The sequence below is a fragment of the Salvelinus alpinus genome, chromosome 1, assembly GCF_045679555.1.
Source record: "Salvelinus alpinus chromosome 1, SLU_Salpinus.1, whole genome shotgun sequence".
Lineage (NCBI taxonomy): Eukaryota > Metazoa > Chordata > Actinopteri > Salmoniformes > Salmonidae > Salvelinus > Salvelinus alpinus.
The window spans coordinates 93,103,751-93,127,391 of record NC_092086.1 but is presented as its reverse complement, the minus strand read 5'-3'; the positions used below and the strand labels follow the sequence as shown (position 1 = coordinate 93,127,391).

At 40.3% G+C, this 23,641-nt stretch overlaps 2 protein-coding genes across 3 annotated transcripts; one reads left to right on the top strand and one right to left on the bottom strand.

Moving 5' to 3' along the window:
• Positions 1 to 243: 243 nt before the first annotated feature.
• On the top strand, positions 244 to 5,763 carry LOC139534775 (ribosomal biogenesis protein LAS1L-like). 2 transcript variants are annotated; one of them, XM_071334221.1, is made up of 14 exons: positions 244 to 379; positions 500 to 654; positions 859 to 984; positions 2,506 to 2,575; positions 2,742 to 2,823; positions 3,007 to 3,174; positions 3,267 to 3,313; positions 3,740 to 3,849; positions 3,979 to 4,064; positions 4,235 to 4,435; positions 4,521 to 4,668; positions 4,785 to 5,116; positions 5,231 to 5,381; positions 5,515 to 5,763. In XM_071334221.1, the coding sequence occupies exons 1-14, from the start codon at positions 371 to 373 to the stop codon at positions 5,603 to 5,605; spliced, it is 1,776 nt and encodes a 591-aa protein (XP_071190322.1). In that variant the 5' UTR covers positions 244 to 370; the 3' UTR covers positions 5,606 to 5,763. The 2 variants fall into 2 exon arrangements, with proteins under 2 accessions (XP_071190322.1, XP_071190312.1); XM_071334211.1 differs by having other exon boundaries at positions 4,229 to 4,435.
• Positions 5,764 to 6,117: 354 nt separating this feature from the next.
• Positions 6,118 to 15,184, bottom strand: LOC139534767 (probable ribonuclease ZC3H12B). Its single transcript, XM_071334198.1, has 6 exons — positions 14,780 to 15,184; positions 11,744 to 12,540; positions 11,459 to 11,598; positions 10,845 to 11,079; positions 10,653 to 10,759; positions 6,118 to 10,555 (listed from the first exon to the last, which is right to left on the bottom strand). The coding sequence occupies exons 1-6, from the start codon at positions 14,975 to 14,977 to the stop codon at positions 9,120 to 9,122; spliced, it is 2,913 nt and encodes a 970-aa protein (XP_071190299.1). The 5' UTR covers positions 14,978 to 15,184; the 3' UTR covers positions 6,118 to 9,119.
• Between the last annotated feature and the right edge of the window lie 8,457 nt (positions 15,185 to 23,641).

Here is a 23,641-nt window from a genome sequence, read left to right as displayed (position 1 = left end):
AACTTTGTGCATTCTACCTCTCATCAGTAAGTAGAGACCCCGACTGAGTTCCAAACAAAATGTTATTTTTTGTTTTTATTTTATCTGCGGGCCTACAAGAGGGGGGGAAGCCATCTTTGAGTAAGGCTTTAGCCTACATTCATGCGCAACACCCAAAAGGAGCCTATGACAATACATTACACACTATAATTGTATGATTGAATGGCAGACTAGATGTCAACTGTTAACTGTTAACTATTAACTATTTGCTTATTATTTCGTTGTTTTTTCTATTTATAGCATTATAATTTGGCGGGTGCAATAGCGGAACATTTCTGCGCGGTATCCGTTTCTTGGTGTTGCATTTAACCGACCCCACTCTAGTCTGTGGATGGTGTTGGTAGGTTAGCATTGGAACATTCCATTTTGGTTAGCCTAACTAGCTACATGTTTTGCATTAGAGCTAAATCAACTAGGTAAAAACTGTTTGTCTCTAATTGTCTTACTGTCGTTTCTTTAGCTGGTAAATATGAAGAAAAAAACAACAGAGAAAAAGGGCCATGTAGTTGCATGGATCAACAAAGCAGAATGGGACCAGGTGCTCGAGTATCTGTACTCAAAGGATTGTGCTTTACAAAAGTATGCATTACACCGAATATCGGCATGGAAGGGCAGGTAAGGCATACACGTATTTGATCTTCAGATAATGTTTTCCTGTTGCATAATTACTATTTTGTTAGCTAGATAATTGCAGAATAGTTGGTGTTAGCTTAGCTTGTAGCTAACGTTAGTTCGTGTCCAACCCACCACTGCTGTTTTCTGGTGGACAAAGGCGTTCCTGGATGAAAAATATTCACATAATTTGATTTATTTTTTCAGATTTGCCCACAACACTCCCATCGCTGTAGAAAGCACAGCAGACCTGGTCAGATGTCAAATACTTGACAGATCAGGAAAACTTGACGCTGACGACCTGGTCTTGCTTTATGGAACAGCACTCATGAGGTTGGAATCGCTTTTTTTCATGTTTAAATGTCCTCATACGAGTCAGGTCCATTGTTACATTTTCTCATGTGGCAGCATACTGTTGCAATCAATGATGTGTGTATATACAGTGCCAGTCAACAGTTGGACACCTACTCATTCCAGGGTTTTTATTTTTACTATGTTCTACATTTTAGAATAATAGTGAAGACATCAACTATGAAATAAAACACATGGAATTGTGGTAGCCAAAAAAGTGTTAAACAAATCCAAATAGATTTTAGATTCTTCAAAGTAGCCACCCTTTGCCTTGACAGCTTTGCATACTCTTGGCATTTTCTCAACCAGCTTCACGAGGAATGCTTTTCCAACAGTCCTGAAGGAGTTCACGCAAATGCTGAGCACTTGTTGGCTGCTTTTCCTTCACTCTGCGGTCCAACTCATCCCAAACCATCTCGATTGGGTTGAGGTTGGGTGATTGTGGAGGCCAGGTCATCTGATGCAGCCCTCCATCACTCTCCTTCTTGGTCAAATAGCCCTTACACAGCCTGGAGGTGTGTTGGGTCATTGTCCTGGTGAAAAACAAATGATAGTCCCAGTAAGTGCAAACCAGTTGGGATGGCATATCGCTGCAGAATGCTGTGGTTCGCCTGCAGTCTCACAGACAGCGGTTGGAACCAAAAATCTAAAATTTGGACTTTCCACCGGTCTAATGTCCATTGCTCGTGTTTCTTGGCCCAACCAAGTCTCTTATTCTTATTGGTGTTCTTTAGTAGTGGTTTCTTTTGCAGCAATTCGACCATGAAGGCCTGATTTCACGCAGTCTCTGAACAGCTGATGTTGAGATGTCTGTTACTTGAACCATGTGAATAATTTATTTGGTCTGCAATCTGAGGTGCAGTTAACTCTAATGAATATCCTCTGCAGCAGAGGTAACTCTGGGTCTTCCTTTCCTGTGGCGGTCATGAGAACCATTTATCATAGCGCTTGATTGTTTTTGCGACTGCACTTGAAGAAACTTTAAAAGTTCTTAACATTTTCCGGATTGACTGACCTTCATGCCTTAAAGTAATGATGGACTGTCATTTTTCTTTGCTTATTTGAGCTGTTCTTGCCATAATATGGACTTGGTCTTTTACCAAATAGGGCTATCTTCTGTATACCACCCTTACCTCGTCTCAACACAACTGTTTCCCTCAAACGTATTGAGGAAAGAAATTCAAGGCACACCTGTTAATTGAAATGCATTCCAGTTGACTGCCTCGTGAAGCTGGTTGAGAGAATACCAAGCGTGTGCAAAGCTGTCAAAGGCAAAGGGTGGCTACTTTGAAGAATCTTGTTTAACACTTTTTGGGTTACATGATTCCATGTGTTACTTCATAGTGTTTGTCTTCACTATTATTCTACAATGTAGAAAATAGTAAAAATAAAGAAAAACCCTTGAATGAGTAGGTGTCCAAACTTTTGACTGGTACTGTGTATAAAATAAAAAACGTGTTTTATTGATTCCTCTATTGGCTTGATTGATATTTTTCTCAATAGGTTTGTCAACTTAATCACAGAGCGTCAGCAGGGGAAAATTGCTCGTCCCCTCAGAAGGCTAGCCAGCAATGTGAGTAATTGAAAAAATATGTAATTCCTGCATCATGATTAATAAATCTAATATTACATTTTCCTCTGCTCACTACACATGAAATGATCATGTCATCTGGGGGACCTCACTATACAGGTGATATAATAAAAACATGTATTTATTATTCCAATGGCTTTTTTAATAGTTGAAGATCCCTGAGTGGATTGTAAACCTCAGACATGACATTACCCACCGCAAGCTCCCTACCTTGAAATGGTGTCGCAAGGGTGAGCATGATCATGAACAAACAGATTTATTTTTCTCTTAAGAATTTCATAATCTCCGAGACCATGGGTTTTTATCCTCATCATCCTCAATAACAATATGATATCATTCCTACTTTCCATTGACTTTGGACTTTCTGCAGTGATCTTACTCTTAGTTGTGTTGATGTCTTTTCTATGTTGCAGGTTGTAAGTTTGTGCTGGAGTGGCTTCAGCAGGAGTACTGGTCCAGGCAGCTGGGCAGTGGGCTGGCTGAGAACTGGGACTCCCAGTCAGAGGGGGAGGATGGAGAAGAGGAGCTTCAGAGACAGGAGGATGAGCTCATCACCAGACAAAAAGAAATTGAATCCTACAGTAAGTTGGAAACATTTGAACACATTAGACGCCGCTTATTACCGAGTTACATTTTCAAACGGTTTTTAAAACAGCTTTTTTTTTTTTTCCAGAGAAGGCACGAGAGTTATTGATATCTTTTGAAAAGGAGCAGTTTCAGGTATTTGCATTACCCTTTGCCGTTTGTTTGTTACATTTTCATATTGATTTGTGAAATCCCTTAACAGCAGGATTGTTAGGTTTATTTGCACTGTATGCCATGTACGTCAGAAATGTATGTGAATCGTGCATAATCAACATCAAGGACGATATGGTTGTGGGAAGTCCAAGAAATAACATTTAATCACAATTTATAACCACGTAATAATTTTCCTATGATTGTGAGACTTGCCCACTCAACTCAACCCACTATATTAGAGGGTGAAGACGTCTGTTCTCTAGTCTGCACAGCATCTCCTCCATCTATAAATGAGGGCCTCTCAAGATAGGCATTTTGTTATTGACATCACTCTTGAGTGATTGGGTTTTCTCTACTGCCAGAAATGTTTATAGCGTATGGTGGTCATTACTCTTTTCTTTTGTTTAGACGTTTGAAGGATTTCTAGAGGAGGACAAACAGGTGAGCTTGTGGCCAGAACCCTCTGCAGACATGAGCTGGATCCTTGCCCAGATCAAGCACTTTGCCCTAGAGTCTAGGTCAGTTAACACATTTATTGGTATTGCAGTGATTGTCAAATCCACAAACTGCATCCGATTGTATTCCACAAGAATAACGTAATTTAAATAGCAACGCTCCGGGCCCTCATTGTTCTTTTTCCCATATAGTGAAATACTAACAGATGCATTGATTGAGGATGGATTCATGGTTCCAACCATTGAACAACTGGTGTCACTTGGTGTCGACAACTCAGGTAAGACTGGGATTAGGTAGATTTCCTCCCAATACATTTCTTAAAATAAGTGTGTGTAAATCCCATGTTGATTTTATTAACAGATGTTGTAAGACTGGGAACATGTTAAAAATACTGTAAGCCATACACTTCCCTGAGTGACTAGAATGCCTTTGTTTTTGAAGATGCAGACCCCACTGCTCCCCACCTTCCTCGAGTTGTCCTGCGTTTCTGGCTGCCCCTCCTGAAGGATCTCAACTCTCAGCTCTTCATTCATCTCCTCCTGGAGAAACTGTTTGTGGAGCTGCAGCAGCTCTCTGAAGACGACCAGAAACACAGATCATTCTACATCGCTGGGTGGATTTCTGAGGTCATCCTCTGCAACTCCAACAGTACGATCATTTTCTACCCCAATAACTCAATGTAAATACAAAACTGTGCTGGATTTACTGATGTGGATTAATTTTGTTTCTACAGAGAATGAATACCATTATGAATCGAAAATCCAGAGGAAAGCCAGACTGAAGGACAAGATCTTTATGAAACGCATCCAGCTGAGGTGGCAGCAACTCCTTGCAGCATGTCTGAATGCTCCCTGCGTGGCCACACCTCACCTGCTCCAGCAGTAAGTGACTTCATAATGTACATACATCACTTACTGTGTTCTCTACTGTGTTGTACCAGCTTATGAAATATAATTTGCCATTATGTTTGAAAATGACTTACTGTTTGAACTTTTAGGATCCTGGAGGACATGGAACATCCGATGCCCTTGGACACCCGACAGAAGCTACTCAGACTGAGCAGTATCTACACTCAGGGGGCAGACTCAGGGTGTGATCCTCCCATGGACCACTCAGGCCAGCCTAGCGGTATCTACACCCTGGAGAGCCTGCATGAGAGGCTGCGGGTGCAGTCCAGACGCCAGGTCTACATGATGCACCCAGGAACCGTGTCTGACTCACGCAAGGCCCTGCCAGAGAGGACCGAGGACTTCCAAGAGCACCTAAGCCCAGATGTCCTGGCCGAGAGGGCCGCAGAACTCAGGGGTTCTCCCTGGCAAGTTTGCACAGGTCAGTTCAGTTCTCATGCCAATTTGCAGAACATGAATCTGATCATCTGATTCCACAATATTTCATTAGAATATAACATTTGATCTAAATAGGTTTGTTTTCTCACCTGTTTAGACAAAGTCCAGTGGAAGAACTATTCTCTTGGGAAAGTTCCAGGCCAGTCAGAGGACCCTTCCTGCCTAATGGTAGATAACTTCTCTACCATTATGGTGTTTGACCAGCAGGTGGAAATGGAGAATGCCACTCAGCACAATGCGCATGCAGGGTAAGAAACAAAATAAAGTTATACTATATATCTGTAGGCATCCATAGAAATAAAAAGTATGAGTAAGTAAGTTCAACCATCACTAAGCAATGATACTTAATCTGATCAGTAATGTTTCTCTTAATCTCTCCAGTGTCTCAATGCCACACAGAGTCACCACGGATGGGCTTCTCTGGACACACAATGACATCAGCAAATTGAAAGCTGGCCTGCAACTGTTTTAAACAAATATGCCAATACTGTAAAATAAAGGCCTTCACTGTCATTGATCTTCATCTGCAAACACATTGTTTTGTAAGCGCTCTGACATGCCAAAAGCATTTATTTTATTTTTCTTCCAGCAAAGGCACGTGGCAAATAAAATTACTTAGAGTACCCAAGACATTGTATCACGTTCTTTTGATTTAAATATTAAATTCCATCTTACTTGCAAACAGAAGGTTCCTGAATCCCTGTTATGCCAATTACAATTGGCTAATTCTTATGAATTTATAGTCAGTCAGAACAGTGTTCTGGAAATCTAGTGTGTGGCACAAATAAATCAAAGTTTGTCACATGCACAGGACACAGTACCATTTAAATTCTTACTTACAAGTTCTTATTACAAAGGTGACTAGTTTCAGCAGCCATCTGAACCCCTCTGCTGGCCCTTGGATGGGGGACTGCTGTAGAATATCAAAATTCCGTTGGACATCTGAAAGAGAACACTTGACACGGCCAACAAAATAACACTGTATAAACATAGTCTTGCTTTATTTGAGGAAACAAACACTTCGTCATTGAGACTTACATTTTGTTTGAGCCAACAGACCCAAAGAGTTCATGTTTTGTCTTTTGGTAATTGTTTTGTCACTTAAAACAATTTTAAAAGCAATGCATTTAATTCAACATAGAATAGAACAAACTACTGCAGCTCATAACACACAGCCTAGTTGTCAACTCACTCTTATAACCCTTTTACATTGCAAAACCACAATACAAGACAGTTCAATTTAACTTTAGGACATGAGAGCTGCACTAATTCACAAATTTGACTTTGTAAGCGCATTTATCATTCATAATAGCACACATCAATATTGTTTTTGCTGTAAATCTCATAGTACCTGAGAATTTATATTGTGGGTGTATGAGAATCTACCATTTCAGGTAAGCTGATATATTTAGAACACAATTCAAGGTTAATCTACACATTGGAAATATCTAGTTTTTCAAACATCTATCTGCTGTGTTCAATTCCAACAAAATCAACTGCAAGTTGCTCAGACCACCAATATCAGACTGAAATCAGTCAGTCATCGCAAACAGGCCTATCTTGTAAATTCAATGTAATTACAAAGGCTCACAGCAAAAATACAATTTCTCATTTGAAACAATAGAATTTAAATCAATATTCTCTCACATGCTTTAAAATACTTAAGGCTAGATCAAGTGCCATTGGTGAGAGTGCCAGATTTCTAAAGTAAACCACAAATCAATAGTTATAATCTTGTCACCAAAAAAGGGGGTTATCCATCAAATATTTTTCACAGGTTTTACCCATGTCCAATCAGTGGTAATTGACGCTGTCTCAAATACTAAATCATACTAACACACCGTCACTCGGCTTTACTGTGGCAGTAGCCTAAGAGTTGAATATAGTATTATGTGGGTCAACATTTTTTTTTAAAGTATTTATTTAATAAATAACCCCCTAAGTATCGTAACCCAAGCATATATGACTGACATTGCAACCTATTCAGTTTTCTGTGCAGCAATTAAAAGTTAACCAGTTTTGGCATGTTTTTCAATACGTCAATGTCAATACATTTAAATATAGATGGTATCAACACAGGAAGAGCAGATATGGTTAAAAAGTTAGAGGGGTCACATTTTTTTACCAAGCTGCTTGGGTTACAACACAGCAAAAAACATTGATGCAACAAGTTAAATAGCGCATTGAAACTGTACAATGAGTGGTCATTTCAGTATTAATACATACAGAGAAAGGACACAATGCTTACAGCTGCACACAGGGTATCTATGCACTTCCATGTAGCGCGTAAGTATCCCTGTAAATAAACTACTGTGCCCAGTAGGAAAAAGTACATACCAATGGGCTACTCCCAGTGACACACAGTGTCACAAACATTATGGCATTGTATTTTTTTTTCTTAAATAAAACTTTTTTTAATGATACTGTACATTTCATAAATATATTTTACAATCAAGAAATAGATACAATTTGTATCAACAAACAAAGGTCATTTCTAGACATTTTAGGCTTTGTTGTTTGCGGCACTTCAAAATGGGAGGGGGGGGTCTCTCTTCTACTCTCATCAAAAATATGAAACATGCACGTCATGTCAAAATAAACAAAATACTAACGTGCATTAGATATGGCCCAAGACCTTGATTTCAGATCATATTTTACTCACTGAGAAAAGAAACAATTCCATAAGTCTTCAGAAATGATATTATAACCAACACATTTCACATCATAATGAAACCTTTCAAACGTGAGGGGAAAAGATAGGCACGCAAACTGTAAGCCAAATGCCAGAAACAACCCTGACGGCAGCCTCGCATTCTGAGTGTTTCACAGGAAGAAACATTTAGGCAGTGTGTCACACCTTCTCATGAAGAGACAACAGGCCCAACATGGCCTGCTCTTAGTTCATGAAAAAACAAAAGTCAACAAAGCCCCAAAATTATTTTGGGCAAATAACATTCAGAAATGTTTTTTTGTTTTCTTTACATGGGTTGTCTCTCAGCATTAATAAGGAAACGGATGCTTTTCTTTAAAGCATTTTGCCGAAGAGACTTCACCAGTTCCTTAGTAAATACAAATAAGTCATGTTAGACACAATGGAAGTGCCATTCTGTGCCATTAAGTCACATGCCAGGTCCCAATCATATATACACATGCTCAAAATGATCCCAATAATGTCCATGTAACACAGTTACATTAATGTAACTAATCAACACAGCAAGCCATACAATATACCATAGGAAAGGCTTACAACACTGGTGTGATGTTACACTACTATCCAATCAATTGTCTGCATCAAAACTATAATCGCTTTATAATGACAAGGTCAATTATCTATCTTTTTGGCATTATTTCAGCAGCTTTGAAATGGCTTTCATGTGTCATATGAGCACAGGTGTTTTAAGTCTGATCTTTCCCAGTTCTAGTTTGGCTTGCTTATATACGTGCACTCACAAGTTCTACCAAAATAGTAGCTTTGTAAAGTGAGATTGAGAAAATATATATAATTCTAAATACTTACAGTGCTTAACATTTAAAAAGCAAGAGAGACTGACCTCAACAACATTAGGATATTCATTGAAATCCATTAAACAATGACTGGAGAAGTGAGGTCATTCAGATATAAGGCCATTAAAATGTCAAAGTTCATGCTCTGAGGTATGGTTGCACTCACTTCCCTCTGTCTTTTACCACAAATCATTGCACAATAAACAACAAAGTCACATAGTATTTACATCAGTGTCAGATATGCACAATATTATCTAGGTATAGTGAACTAATTCCTCACTGTATCAAATGATAGATGGCTACGTTTAAATTCAAATACATAATCTTACCATCAGTCAAAGTTTCCCTTACATTTGATTATAATGATTTTGGGTTTCTGAATTTCATGAGGAGAAATTGTTTTGATGACAATCAAATAACTTCAAATATAGAATACTAATACTATTCAGACAATTGTAGCTTCAAAAATAAAATAAAAACACTTAATGGCAAGACCTCAGCTTCGTGACAATGACAGCAGCGAGTTGTTGTGGGTCCGTTAGATGAGGGTTTTTCTCCATGACAGAGTGCACCACGAAAGCGGGGAAGATGTTGCAGAGGTTGCGGTATGTTTGGTACAGGTGCTCTGGGATGACATGGCGCTCGGCTTGAGGCGGGTTCTCCCACGGAGACCTCCAGATCTGCTCCATCTTGTCAGGCATGCTGCGGACCATCACCCGCTCACAACACGGCTGCATCAGGCTGTTACTCAGGGGGTACGAGTGGTATCCATAGGATTCACTGCCGCAGGGCAGCGGGTCCCAGCTGGCATGCTGCTCGCGGCACAGTGGGGGTCTCCGCTGCCTCATGGGGTTACTCTCGTACAGCCTGGAGTCTGAGATGCTGTCCATGCGTGTCATGCCCAGGGAGCGTCCCGGTTGCGAGGACTGTGACGGGAGGACATTCTGAGGTAAGGGGTAGTCCCCTGGGCAGCTGGACCTGGCCCCAACAGCAGGGTGCTGGACATGCGGTGCCAGGTGGGATATGGACTGCTTCCTGCTTGGACCCTGCTTAGGCTCCTCAGGGCCATAGCTCTGCACTCGGGTCAGGGCCTCGTGGTGGAACCCCCCATGGGAGAAGGCCTGTAGTCTGCTCTGTGCAGGAGACTGCTGCCCCTTTATGCTCTCATCCAGGCTACTGTCCACTGAGCTCATGTATAATTCCCCATAAGAGGAGAAGGAGTCACTGTTAGAGTGGCTGAGGCAGGGCTCAGGGCAATGCTGGCTGGGATTTCGCTGATAAATCCCATGCTCATGCTCCATGCTACAGAAGCTGTCCACGTTGTGCATGCTGCTCATGCTCATGTTAGATAAATCACTAAGCATAGAGTAGTATCCGTGGTCTGTGCTCACAGAATCGTACTTAGGAAACTGTTCACTGTAAGTGACAGAAGCACCATGGCTGTTGGTGACTAGGATGGGTGGGTGTGGGTACTGTACACTAGACATGTGCTCCAGGGAGCTGTGGGTGAACTGGAGGGAGCCGGGTACTGGGCTGCTGGCTGATCGAGTGTTCAAGGCACCAGCCCCGTGGCTCTTGGCAGGCTGCATGGTGGGCACACTGAGGGCAGACACGAGGGAAGGCACAGAATTTGCCTCAGGCTTACGGACAGCAGACAGTCTCTCCTCTGGCTCGCAGGCCACTGAGCGGATGCTGGGATCAGACTGGCGCTTGGGGGCCACACGTTTAGCCTCAGAGCCACTGTCCCCCTTAGCTGTGGTGGGTCCAGTGCCACACTTGGCCAGGGCCCCCTCGCTCATTGTCTTTACAGCAGACAATTTGGCAAACGCTCTCAGTTCATCAGCCACTGACCGCTGAGGCTGGTTTGCACGCTCTGGGTGATAGTACTTGCACTTATGTCCATAAGTGCATTTTTTCCCTGTTTAAGGTGATATAAAAGAGAGCACAAGTTAAACAATATTGACATCAGCAGTACAACCACAAAAATACAATCATAATTTGTTGAGACAACCTACCATATGGACAGGGTTGCTTTTTGTGCTCTGGAACAACAGGACGCTTGCGGAGGAAATTCTCTAAACTTGGACCATGTCTTCCTAAAGGATCATCAGGTGGCATGAATCTGAAACATAAAACGAGAATATGCTTAGTCATTCTGTAGTTAATTATACTCCCTACCCAAGTCGCTGAGGGCTCTGATGACTTACTTATCATTGACAAATGAGTACATCAGCAGCCGCTCCTCTATGAACTTCTTCCACTCTGGCTTCTCATTCTGTAAGTCCCTGTAGTTGTCATTTGACACAATAATGCCATCAGAGTCACAGGCCAGCTTCACTATGAAGCGATCATCATAGCACACCACTCTCCTTCCCTGGACTCTTCTAGATGGGGTGAACACTAGGATCTTTTCTTTCTCTAGCTTCCGCAAAATGTCTTGGTCTGTGAAAAGAAAAGCATTAAATCAGTGAAGAACAGCAGTGTACAAATTGTTACATAGAACTATGTAGGCCTATGTACCTGTGGTTTCACACTGACATTTTCATATGCATTGCATTTGAAAACAAACTCAAATTAATTGTGGCTAAACATTTATCCAAACTCATGTTATTGCTTATTCAAAATTATATACTTTAAATGTTAGTTATTTTTCTAACTGTGGGTCGTGCTTTTTTTGCATGGGGAAAATGGAGCTCAATGTCCAAACATGTTGATTAATAAAGCACACACATACAGATACCCCCCACCCCTCCCCCAACACAGACACAATTTTTAGAAAACATCTTGTCTAATGTGGCTAATTGAAGTAGAGCTTTAGTACCTGTAATGGGGGCGTCAGGTCTCGACTGCTCTTTCCTCCAGGCAGGAACAAACACTGTGATGTCTTTGTGTCCTTTCTCCACAAACCAATCAACAGCCAATTGGATACCAAGGCAAGAGAAAACCTCTTTGTTTCCATGGCTACAAAACAAAACAACACAACCAAATCTAGTAAAAGGTCTGCGTGTAAAGCTAATTCAATTACAGCCATAAAAAAACAGACGGTTCAGAACATTCTGCATGAGGCGAGATTTGTTTTGATCGTGTGCGTCTAATAGAGACTTACCTCATCGCCACATTCGATCCATCAATGACGATAGGCCTGAGATTATCATAAGGATCCACAGAATCATCTTCAAGTGACACCTCCGGACTGACAGCCTCTTTGACACAAGGGCCTCCACGGGAGACGAACGTGCCGGTGTTACTGCTGGCTTGAACCTCCGGTTCTCCTTTATTACCAAGCCTTACAAGCTCAGCCAGAATGTCATTGATAAGGGCAGCAGCCCCTAACTTGTTCAGCACTGTCTCCACCTGTTCACCTGAGTATCCCAGCTTCAAGGCAAACTCCATCTTGGTTTGGTACTCCTTGTCGCTGCCATGTTTGAGCACTGCAGCGGCCTTGGTGTCTTCAATGCGGAGCTCTGGTAGAGTGCAGCTCTGGGAGAAGCTGGGCCGGTCCAGGCATGGAGAGCGACAGAGCTGCCGGTGAGGCTTGGTGGCACTGAAGTGCTCTTTCCTCTTACAGCCGCCGCTGTTCAGCTGCAGCTGATGCTGCTCCTCTGACTCGCTCTCTGAGCTGCTTCCCTCCTCAGACTCCCCACTGTGCTGCTGGGCCTCAGTCAGCTCAGGGGCCTCTTCCCTGCATGGGTGTTTCTCCATTTTGATCTTCTCCACCATCGACCATGCCGTCATCACGTTCCTCTCGCCACCGGAGATGTCCACCACATGCTCCCTCACCTCCACCACAGCCTGAGAATCATACTCGATGGCTGACTTCAGCGCAGCCAGCTGTATGTGTAAAGCCAACGTTAGACGCTCTCTCTTTCGGTGAGCTGGCGAAATTAAGGACACTATGTAATCCTGGAGGAAAACAAAGGGTAATTGTCAATAAATCACCAAACTGGCCAAATGTCATCCCTGTCTACAAGTACAAGATTCAATGCATGTCTAATTCATGTGTAAATGTTAAGTATGGCCTCAGAGGAAATCTAAGGCCCCTGAACTCCGCATGAAAAGTAAAAACTGGAATGGTGCAATGCACCAGACTCTTCAATAAATTGATGTGTCAATGTTAATTGTATCCGTCCCTGTTCAAATAAAATATAAATCTTATCCATTGTCATTGACTTAATGTAAAGGCTGAGATGCATGAGATTACATGAGCATTTAAACAATAAATATGCATACAGACCCAAGTGCTTTAAAACAAATGGAAACGGATTGCATGTGCTCCTGAAACCGGTACTTCCCCAGGTCTTGCAGATAGTAGATAGCTAGCTACTTCCATTAGTGCTTCAAGAGGCTCAGCCCATGAAATGGGTTGCCTAGCAACACAGCCCTGTCATCAGCTAACTGCTTTTTAGCAGTCACGACTAACAGAACACAGTCCATCTTTCTCTAGGTAGCCTGGCAAACATGGTTAACGTAGCATGCCTCAAAATTTGCGATTTACAATGTAAAACACTAGTAATATAAGACGCATAAATCAATGTAAGAAACAGACACAACAAAAGCATTAATTCAGCACATTGCTACATATTTCCCCCAGTTTTATACAGATTGTATCCTAACCACCACATTGTCAAGAGCCAAAGCTAAGGGAAAAATAGACATTTGATAATCACATAAAAACAGAAAATGTCCATCTCTAGTAGTCTTTCTATGGTGTTCTTCTATCAAAGGGTAAACATAATATAATGAGCCTTATGCTTATGATGAGCCTAAAGGTTTTATTTACTTGCTTAGAGAGCCTAATTATTTCCCCACCTCATATCAAAGAAAGTGAGAGTCAAGACTCTATAGAAAAACATAAGATAATAGAGTAGATCTGGCCTGAGAAAGTGGTGGAATGAAACTACTGTACTTGATCCTTAGAACAAATATAGCTAGGCTATACATGATATGAACAATAACAAAAGTGGCAGATTATTTTCAGATGCCCTCACAACATCAACACAAAGACATTTGTGTATATGTAGGAAACCTGGTAGCTAACCCACACAACAATACCGATGTGTTGGAATTTCCTGGCACTACATGGCATAACAGCAAAGAAGCCCCATCCTTTTCCCCCTCCACAGAACAGGCTGAGACACAGCAAGGCCACAAGACTAAAGCACTGCACATGCACAGGCTTGTGCAGCCCTGTCTCATAGCAACAAGTGGAACATGTGCCTTCAGAAGCACTAGATGGTTGGTCAAGCTGAAACGTAAATGGATGCTGAGGCCCCACAGCGAAACTGCAAAGTACAGATATGCTGCAGTAATGGAGGTTTCTAAAGCACACAACACCATGAGTAAGTCAAAACTATGTCAAATAAGGGGTCATTTAAGTAGCTATGATGAGGTTTGCAACATTAGTGCGAAATGTTCGTAGCTGGTGCTGCTTACAGAATGAACGTTAGACACCAATGAATCGGTTCTAAGGTGAGCTAATACTGATTAGATAGATAGCAAGATCCTACGAGTTTATTTAGCACATTTGGCATCATGTTTCAGCAACATTCGTGCAAAGGGTAGCTAGTTGGGCTAGTTAATACTACTAGCTAGCTCACAATCATATCAAAGATATAAATACCTGTAATCATATTTCCCATACATTACTGGTATGGCTAGATGAGATCGAGACCTGTAGACACTAGCTAGCTAACACATTAGCTGAAAAGCGTCCAACAGAAATGAACCACATCATTTAGGTCAATTTTGGCACTGTAAAAATGGCATCTATTCAGAGCAAAAAAAATGCTCAAACAAGTTGTATAGCACTAGCTAACTACGTTTGCGAAGTAGCTAACGTTAGCTACTATTAGCTAGTTAGCTAAGAAGGTAGCAGTAACGTTAGTTAACGTATACTAGCTAGCTAACGTTAGCAACATAAGACTGAAAACAAAAAGGGCAGTACGTTACATGTAAACATGTAACTCTAGTCAGACGTTACCAACTCCACTACAACAACAGATGAGCTTAATAGGCTAACGTTAGTTAGTACTAGTTAGCTGCAAACATTAGCCTGCTAGCTAGCGAACGTTACTCTCCAGTCCAGAGATAGATAGATTGTTAACCACAAAGCATATGTTAACGTCCCAGAAAAGTTACATACTTTTGCCTTGGTGCAGTCATCTTCCTCGCCCTCTCCGACACGAACTATGATTATATTGCTGGTGCTGACATTTGCGCTGTCGCAGTTTGACTCAGCGGATCCGTAGCTGACCCTCACCCGGAAAATACGCTCAATGTGCTGGATGGAGCGGTGAAGCAATGGGCCTGCATTTGCGGGCACTGCCAGCTCCAAAACCATTTATTATGATAAATCAACGACTCACGAATACAACGCACTCAGCTGTCTAACGAATTGCTTAGCTGTGGTATTTTGTTCAGAATGTAGTAAAGTAGATATATTTAAGTTATATAGCTAGCTAGCTATTACAGTCTATTCACGAACATTACAGCTTGCTAAATATCATTCATCATCCCCTCCCTTCATCATTTCTGACAGCCTCCCACATACTGTCTCTTAGCAACAAGTAGGACGCCCTCTGACGCCTATTCCGTGCAATGTCTGCTAAACTAAAAATAAACATTCTGGGGCCGTTTCAGGTCGTCTTTTTGCAATCCCGCTGCATAGAGGATCATATTTTAGAATATCTGCAGAAGGAATTACCACCTCATTAAGCCAGTCTACTTTAATCAACACAGACTGTTTTAACTGCATATTCAATTTGGTTATTTATTTTCAGCAAACTTTAAAAAGTATTAGCTGACTCACGTGGCCTTAAATATCTTAATAACTCTGGGTTTGGTGGGCATTGCATCTACAGGCTGTTATCATTTGAAATGTGCATGTCTTACTAAATACTACCCCCCATCCCTTATTATCTAGGCTACTGTATCACAATGTCCTATGTAAAACTGTTTTTAGCCTCGACACTAATGACTGTCATAAGGTAGTTGATTATCTGTGCGCATCCTCTGAACCCCAAGCTGTGCCCTCCTATGTACTTATCCTTCACTTCCCCCAACTAATTTTCAAGAGATTACCACAATCCCCTCTTTACTTAGGTTTATTCAGAGATTGCAACCTCCATCCATTGTCCTTCCCTCCCGCTGTTTTTCCCCACACACCAGTAAGTACACTCTTTTGAAAACATCTGGGATACATCACAAAAGACTTCAACTCCAAATCTTCTGGCCATCCTGAAGACAAAGCTTGTTTGCAGCCCAAAACATTGGAAGACTATTGTTCTAGCATTCTATCATAGTACCCATACGTAAAAAGCGTCTTCGAAATAGCATATTAGCATATTATTAACTTTGCAATATCATGAGTAGGCCTACTTTTGACAATATAGGCCTATGGGATGATTGTCATGCTATGTATTAGTCACTATAGTACAGTGGGATTTTAGACTGTTTGGAATCCTTATTACAGGATCAGAGTTAAGACTTAAGACAAAAAAAGTAAGAAAAATACATTTTATTTACACTCATAAATATACACTAATAATGATTCCATAAATACCTCTTAGACAAGGCAAGTGGGCACTCACAAATGACTCATGTGGCAAAAAGGTGTCCATAGTGTAATCGCCTCATATTGTGACACCTGTGTACAACTGTTCTGTGTGCATTGGAGCCTGAGGGATGGAATGGACCAGTTGGTGTCCGTACATTGAGCGGTTTTCTAAGAATGGAGCCATTAGCAAAGTGTGCTCTGGGGGCATCCCATAGTTTAGATATGGCTGATAGAATGGACCAGGGGGCTGCGGATGAGGCACATACTGGTTAGACTGTGTGCTTGAAACAGGGTATCCATTATTCAAAGGCGCAACATACATGTTTACGTTGACATCAGTGCCAGGAGTGGAGGTGGTTGGTTGTCTTGGGGGTGCCAAGGTTGATCTTCCTGTTGAGCTGGAACTAGACTGGCGAGATGGAGTCATGCTCTCTGGAGATGGCCCTCCAGATTCCAACAGGCTGGTCTGGAAGGGTGCTGATGCATTTTGACGATCCTGTGCCTTTGGCTTTAGGCACTGGCAGCAACATATGGACACAATGGTGCCAAGTAGCACAAAGGACAGAAATGTGCTCACAACTATCACAAATGGCAAGTAGGCGGGTACTGGAGGGGAAAAAAGATAGAACAAAATGTAAATGCTGAACCACAAACCACGATCGATGAATTGTATACATTGAACCAAAATTACTATGCCTGCTATTTACTTCTAACAGAAATGCTTTAACCTTTCCAAGGGAGAGATAATTTAGCCATTACAGTTTAAATGTTGAATAAACCAAAAATAGAAAATGTTGACACAAAATCTTACCCGTTGGTGTCATGTTGATTGTGTTATCGTTTTCAAATTCAAAAAATTCTTCCAGGTCACAGGAGCTCTGATCCAGCCTCGCCTCCACAGCCGTGCAACAGTAGCGGAGCGCACAGGTCCCACAGCAGTACTTTGCGTCCTGGCCGTCATACTGCTCTGGACACTGGAAGCCCTTGTGCCAGATCTTGTAAGAGTCGGACCAGCCATGGCAATACTCTCCTGAGCTGGCCACAATATGTTTGTGCATCAAAGAGAAAAATAAATACAAAGCAACTAAAATACGCATCTTGTATGACAGGAAAAACCCTCACACCCAATTGGTGAAACAGTTGTTTGGAGCTTCAAAAAGTTCAAATCAAAAGCCCAATGACATGCTCACAATTGGGAAGAAAATGGTCAATGAAATATCAACAACAATTCAATGAATTAAAAAATTATGTGATCCTGTCAATGGTCAAGTGGTGAAGCAAGGCAGATCTGTGACCATAATGGGAGTATGTGGCTATTTCACCTCTGTTTTATCCTCTGCCCCCCTCCCTCACACCTATTGTGTGCCTAATATGGGAGGGGCTTGATACATTACTTTGCTAATTTCATGTAGGTCTGCCCCAGGCCAAGACCTGTCTGCACTTTTGGATAAGGAGACAATACTATATGGGCTAATAGGCTACTGGACATTTTTTTTCAATGTTCATTCAAATTCAACCAGCCTTACTCAATTAGATATTCAAAATAGCAATGTGAGGTCTGGGTGTTATGTGTTACCTTGCCTATTTCTTTGAAAAGTTGTTGGAAGAAAATGGAGAGGTCTGCATTCAGTGCAAACAAAAATAAGTGAGGAGTTGAGGAAGGGAGCATGTGTTTGATACTACAATGTAGACTTTCAATCTTTAAAACTAATGATATATACCCTCTGATTCTTGAAGAATATAACTAATAAATGCCTCATGACCTTACTTCAACTGTCATACACCATCAAAACTTAAAATATAACCTCAAATCAAAGGTTATTGGTAGCGTACACAGTTTAGCAGATGTTACAGTGGGTGCAGCTAAATGCTTGTGTTACTAACTCCTAACAATGCAGTAAAAATGTCAAACAAGTACACAAATAATAATAATCCAATACTAAAAAATAAGAAATCAGGAATGTTAGGACAAATCCAGTTAACAACCCAAATAACACTGTATCAGTAATCCAAATGCATGCTGTGTATATACACCAGAAAGATATACTAAGAATGATATGTACAGCAGTAGATACAGTATATTACAGTGAGCTATGTTAAGAATCCGGTATATAAATACAGGCGGTGTATATAAACATTGTAACAAAAATGCAATGTACAGTAGTAGATATATAAGAATGAGCTATGTGAAGAATACAGTATATGAATGAGAATCCAGTATATAAATAAGAATCCAGTTTATAAATATGCGGTGAGTATTAACAGTGTAACAAAAATGCAATGTACAGTTGTAGATATATTTGAATGAGCCATATGAGATTACAGTATATGAATATGCAGTGTGAAAAACAGTATAAAAGAAACGGTCCAGTGTTTAATGTCTCTAAATACATGGGTCAGCAGCGTTGACTGTGTGTGTTTGTGTGTTATGTGTGAGTGAGTCTATCTTTGTCTCTTACTACAGAAGTACTGCTTACTACTCTCACTTACTACAGGAGATGGCGTGATGGCTGTTCAACAGTCTGATGGCCTGGAGATAGAAGTTGTTTTTCGGTCCCGGCTTTGATGCACCTGTACTGTCTCTGCTAGATGGTAGCAAAGTGACCTTGTTTTACTCAATTGTTTTTTAACAATGTAATTGTAACAAACACCATAAAGCCTCAAAACATGGTTACAACTTTAATTTTGATTTCTAGGATGGTTAGTTCTTGCATCCATAGATATGTATTGGCGGGGAGACGTGTTGTTATTCTTTTAAATGCAGATTGCCCCTTTAATATTCTTATAATTTACTGTGGTGGTTGCTTTTACCGTTTAGGGTTTCATGGACTGGTTATGTCAATGTAGGCCTAAGCCTGGTCTGTCTGATTATTATACTAACTGGATACCGTAAGATACTAGGCTGAAGAAATACTGATTACATTTAGTCATTTAATCCTTCAACCCCCAACCAACAGGGTAGAGTAAACAAACTGTGCAAACAGTACGCTTGTCAGAGCTTGGAGCCGACTGGGGTGGTGATAATGAGTCTGTTTATCTTACCACAAATTTTTAAGTCTAGGTTTAGGAGGTCAAACACTATCTGTACCACACCCGGAGAAGTGCTGCATTCCCATTTACCTAATGAGCTATAGCCAAGTGACGTTGTTTTGTATATGCTTTCTCAATAATAAACAGAAGTAAGGTCAACTGAATAATATCAAACTTTGACATCAAACACCTAGCTATCCTAATAAAATGTTGTTGCTGTATTGCAATAATAAAGTGACAGGTTTCTTATTGATAGCAGTCAAGATACAATACATTTTTTATGTCCTTATATAAGCAGTAGTGGAAAAAGTACCCAGATGTCATACTTGAGTAAAAGTAAATATACCTTAATAGAAAATTACTCAAGTAAAAGTGAAAGTTACCCAGTAAAATAATAATTGAGTAAAAGTCTAAAAGTATTTGGTTTTAAATATACTTAAGTATCAAAAGTAAATGTAATTGCTAAAATATACTAAAGTATCAAAAGTAAAAGTACAAATCATTTCAAATTCCTTATATTATGCAAACCAGATGGCCCATTTTTTATTTTTTTTATTTACGGAAAGCCAGGGGCACACTCCAACACTCAGACATAATTTACAAACGAAGCATGTGTGTTTAGTGAATCTGCCAGATCAGAGGCAGTAGGGATGCAGTAGGGATGACCAGGGATGTTGCCTTGATAAGCGTGTGAATTGGACACTTTTCCTGTCCTGCTAAGCATTCAAAATGTAACAAGTACTTTTGGGTGTCAGGGAAAATGTATGGAGTAAAAAGTTAATTATTTTCTTTAGGAATGTAGTGAAGTAAAAGTTGTCAAAAATATAATTAGTAAAGTAAAGTACAGATACCCTAAAAAACGACTTAAGTAGTGCTTTAAAGTATCTTTACTTCAGTACTTTACACCACTGTATATAAGCACCTAACCTCTACATTCATATTTACCAGATAAGAGCAGGGAGAAAAAATACATCTCCTATATGCCATATCGCTGAAATCCATTGCAACGTTAAGGGCCATTACTAGCAAGTCAGCCTCCGTGAAACAAGCTTGCTGAATTAGCATCACAAACCCTAAACTGGCTGGCATTGTTTGTTGAATGCTAATTGGAAGGCACTTTAGACAATCGCAATTTACTCTCTTTGTGCTATACCTAATCTCTGCTAATAACACGATGACATGACCAGGATTCTCCAGCCGCTCAGGTTTAGAGTTTGAGTTAAGTCAGTATTATAAATTAAATTGAAATAAAAGTAATTGAGGACTATGAAGAATCATTTAGACTTTAAAGCATGTACTAGCATTCACAAAATTCTTTCACTCAAATATATTATGAGAATATAACAAATCTGATGTAATAAATTAGCAACAGAGCTCCCAAAGGTAAATTTACACATATTCACTAATTCAACAGGTTGTTTTATTTGTGATTATTTTGACAAAAGGACAATCAATGCCCTAAATTTTATTAAAATGTTTTTTCAATCAGCAATGACATTTTCTCAGTTATCAGGTTATAAATCTGGAGGTAAGTAAAAGAGTCATTCAGATGATAATAAGGCTATCAATGGGGGGCCTCCCAAGTAATTAGGCAAATCATGGGCCACCCTGCAACACCTCACCCTAACGGTTTTGACTAGATAGAGTACAGTTTATGTTAAAATTGCCTTTTCGTAGCAGGTTAGGAGAACTTACGCAACAGGTTAGGATAATTAACATAGCAGGTTAGGAGAATTAGGTTATGGTTAGGAAAAAGGCCCTCCACATGATAAGAATATGCATCTTGACGTTCTAATACAGTAAGTGATATTCCATGAATGCATTCATAACCTTTTATCAACATTGTTAATTAAAGCTTTAGGCTATGTTCTTTGTGTGTTCTTATGGTCTAATCAAGTGTTGTATTTCATATAATTGAAATTACTAATACAATACAAATTGTAATTACTAATACAATACAATAATATCTCATATCAGCACAATGTTGGTATTTTACCCTTGCTAAAATCAGAGCAAAATGACACAAAACATAATAAAGTGTTAAGGGTGTTTGAACAAGCCAATAAGCAGTCTCAGCAAGTGCATGCAATGTCCAGACATGCTGTATAAATGCACACCAAATAATGCCGGTGTGCGTGGTAGGGTATATTTTCCTGTATACATTTTCCTACCGCAGCAAAATATGATACATGGCTGCATGGATTTGAAAACGGCAACCGTGTCAAATTTTACGAACTTTGGCTGCGTTTACACAGGGAGCACAATTCTCATCTTATTACACTAATTTGTCTTTTGACCAATCAGATCAGCGTTGATGTGAAAAGATCTGATGTGATTGGGCAAAAATACCAATTAGTGGAAAAATATCGGAATTGGGCTGCCTGTGTAAACGCAGCCTTAATTCCTCGTCTACAGTTCCCCACAAATAAGGCGACCTGGAACGCAACCCCGTTTTTTGCTCGGCAGGGACACAAAATTGCTTAACTTCTCTAGGGTAGGGGGCATCATTGAAAATTTTGGGTGAAAAGCATGCCCAAATTAAACTGCCTGCTACTCAGCCATAAAAGCTAGAATATGCATATAATTAGTAGATTTGGATAGAAAACACTCTGAAGTTTCTTAAACTGTTTGAATGATGTCTGTGAGTATAACAGAACTCATATGGCAGGCAAAAACCAGAGAAAAAATCCAACCAGGAAGTGGGAAATCTGAGGTCTGTCGTTTTTCAACTCTTTGCCTATCGAATACACAGTGTCTATGAGGTCATATTGCACTTCCTAAGGCTTCCACTAGATGTCAACAGTCTTTAGAACCTTGTTTGATGCTTCTACTGTGAAGTGGGGGCGAATGAGAGGGGATTGAGTCAGAGGTCTGCCAGAGCGCCACGAGCTGACCATGCATCTATCTATCACGTGATAGTTAGCTTGCGTTCCATTGCATTTCTGAAGACAAAGGAATTCTCCGGTTGGAACATTATTGAAGATTTATGTTAAAAACATCCTAAAGATTGATTCTATACATCGTTTGACATGTTTCTACGGACTGTAACATAACTTTTTGACTTTTTGTCTGCACCTAGTGGACGCGCCTCATGAATTTTGATTACTGGGCTAAACGCGCAAACAAAAAGGAGGTGTTTGGACATAAATGATGGACATTATCGAACAAAACAAACATTTATTGTGGAACTGGGATTCCTGGGAGTGCATTCTGATGAAGATCATCAAAGGTAAGTAAATATTTATAATGCTATTTCTGACTTCTGTTGACTACACAACATGGCGGATATCTGTTTGGGTTGTGTTGGTCTCTGAGCGCTGTACTCAGATTATTGCATGGTGTGCTTTTTACGTAAAGTTTTTTTTAAATCTGACACAGCGGTTGCATTAAGGAGAAGTGGATCTAAAATTCCATGCATTACAGTTGTATCTTTTGGCAATGTTTATTATGCGTATTTCTGTAAATTGATGTGGCTCTCTGCAAAATCACTGGATGTTTTGGAACTACTGAACTTAACACGCCAATGTAAACTCAGATTTTTGGATATAAATATTAACTTTACCAAACAAAACATACATGTATTGTGTAACATGAAGTCCTATGAGTGTCATCTGATGAAGATCATCAAAGGTTAGTGATTAATTTTATCTCTATTTCTGCTTTTTGCGACTCCTCTCTTTGGCTGGAAAAATGGCTGTGTTTTTCTGTGACTTGGCTCTGACCTAACATAATCGTTTGGTGTGCTTTCGTCTTAATGTGCAAAATCGTTTCCTCGGGAAATGGCAAAAGACTATAAGAAAAAAGTCGCTGTGATAAAATGTATCTGGTTTAGACCAGCATCCATTTCTCGGCATAGGACAATGGAGCACATTTTAACGCCAAATGTAAGTGACCACTAGGTAGCAACTAAGCGAACATTAACTTCACTAGCCAGTATAACTTGTTAAATTTCCTAGGAGAGTTTTAACTGACTCGTCTACTTGTTCTTTAATTTAGCTAGCTATTAAGTATGTTATTGTCACGTTCTGACCTTAGTTCCTTTGTTTTGTCTTTTGTTTTAGTATGGTCAGGGCGTGAGTTGGGTAGTTTTTCTGTGATTTTCTATTTCTGTGTTTGGCCTGATATGGTTCTCAATCAGAGGCAGCTGTCAATCGTTGTCCCTGATTGGGAACCATATTTAGGTAGCCTGTTTTCTGTTGGGTTTTGTGGGTGGTTATTTTCAGTCTTTGTGTGTCTGCACCAGACATAACTGTTTTCGGTTGTTTCTTTGTTGTTTTGTTATTCAGTGTTCAGTTTTGATTATTATTAAATATCATGAACACTTACCACGCTGTACCTTGGTCCTCACCTTCTTCCACCGACGACAGCCGTTACAGTTATAGCCATTTGGGCATTGGTTTAAGTTAGTAGCTTGTTAGC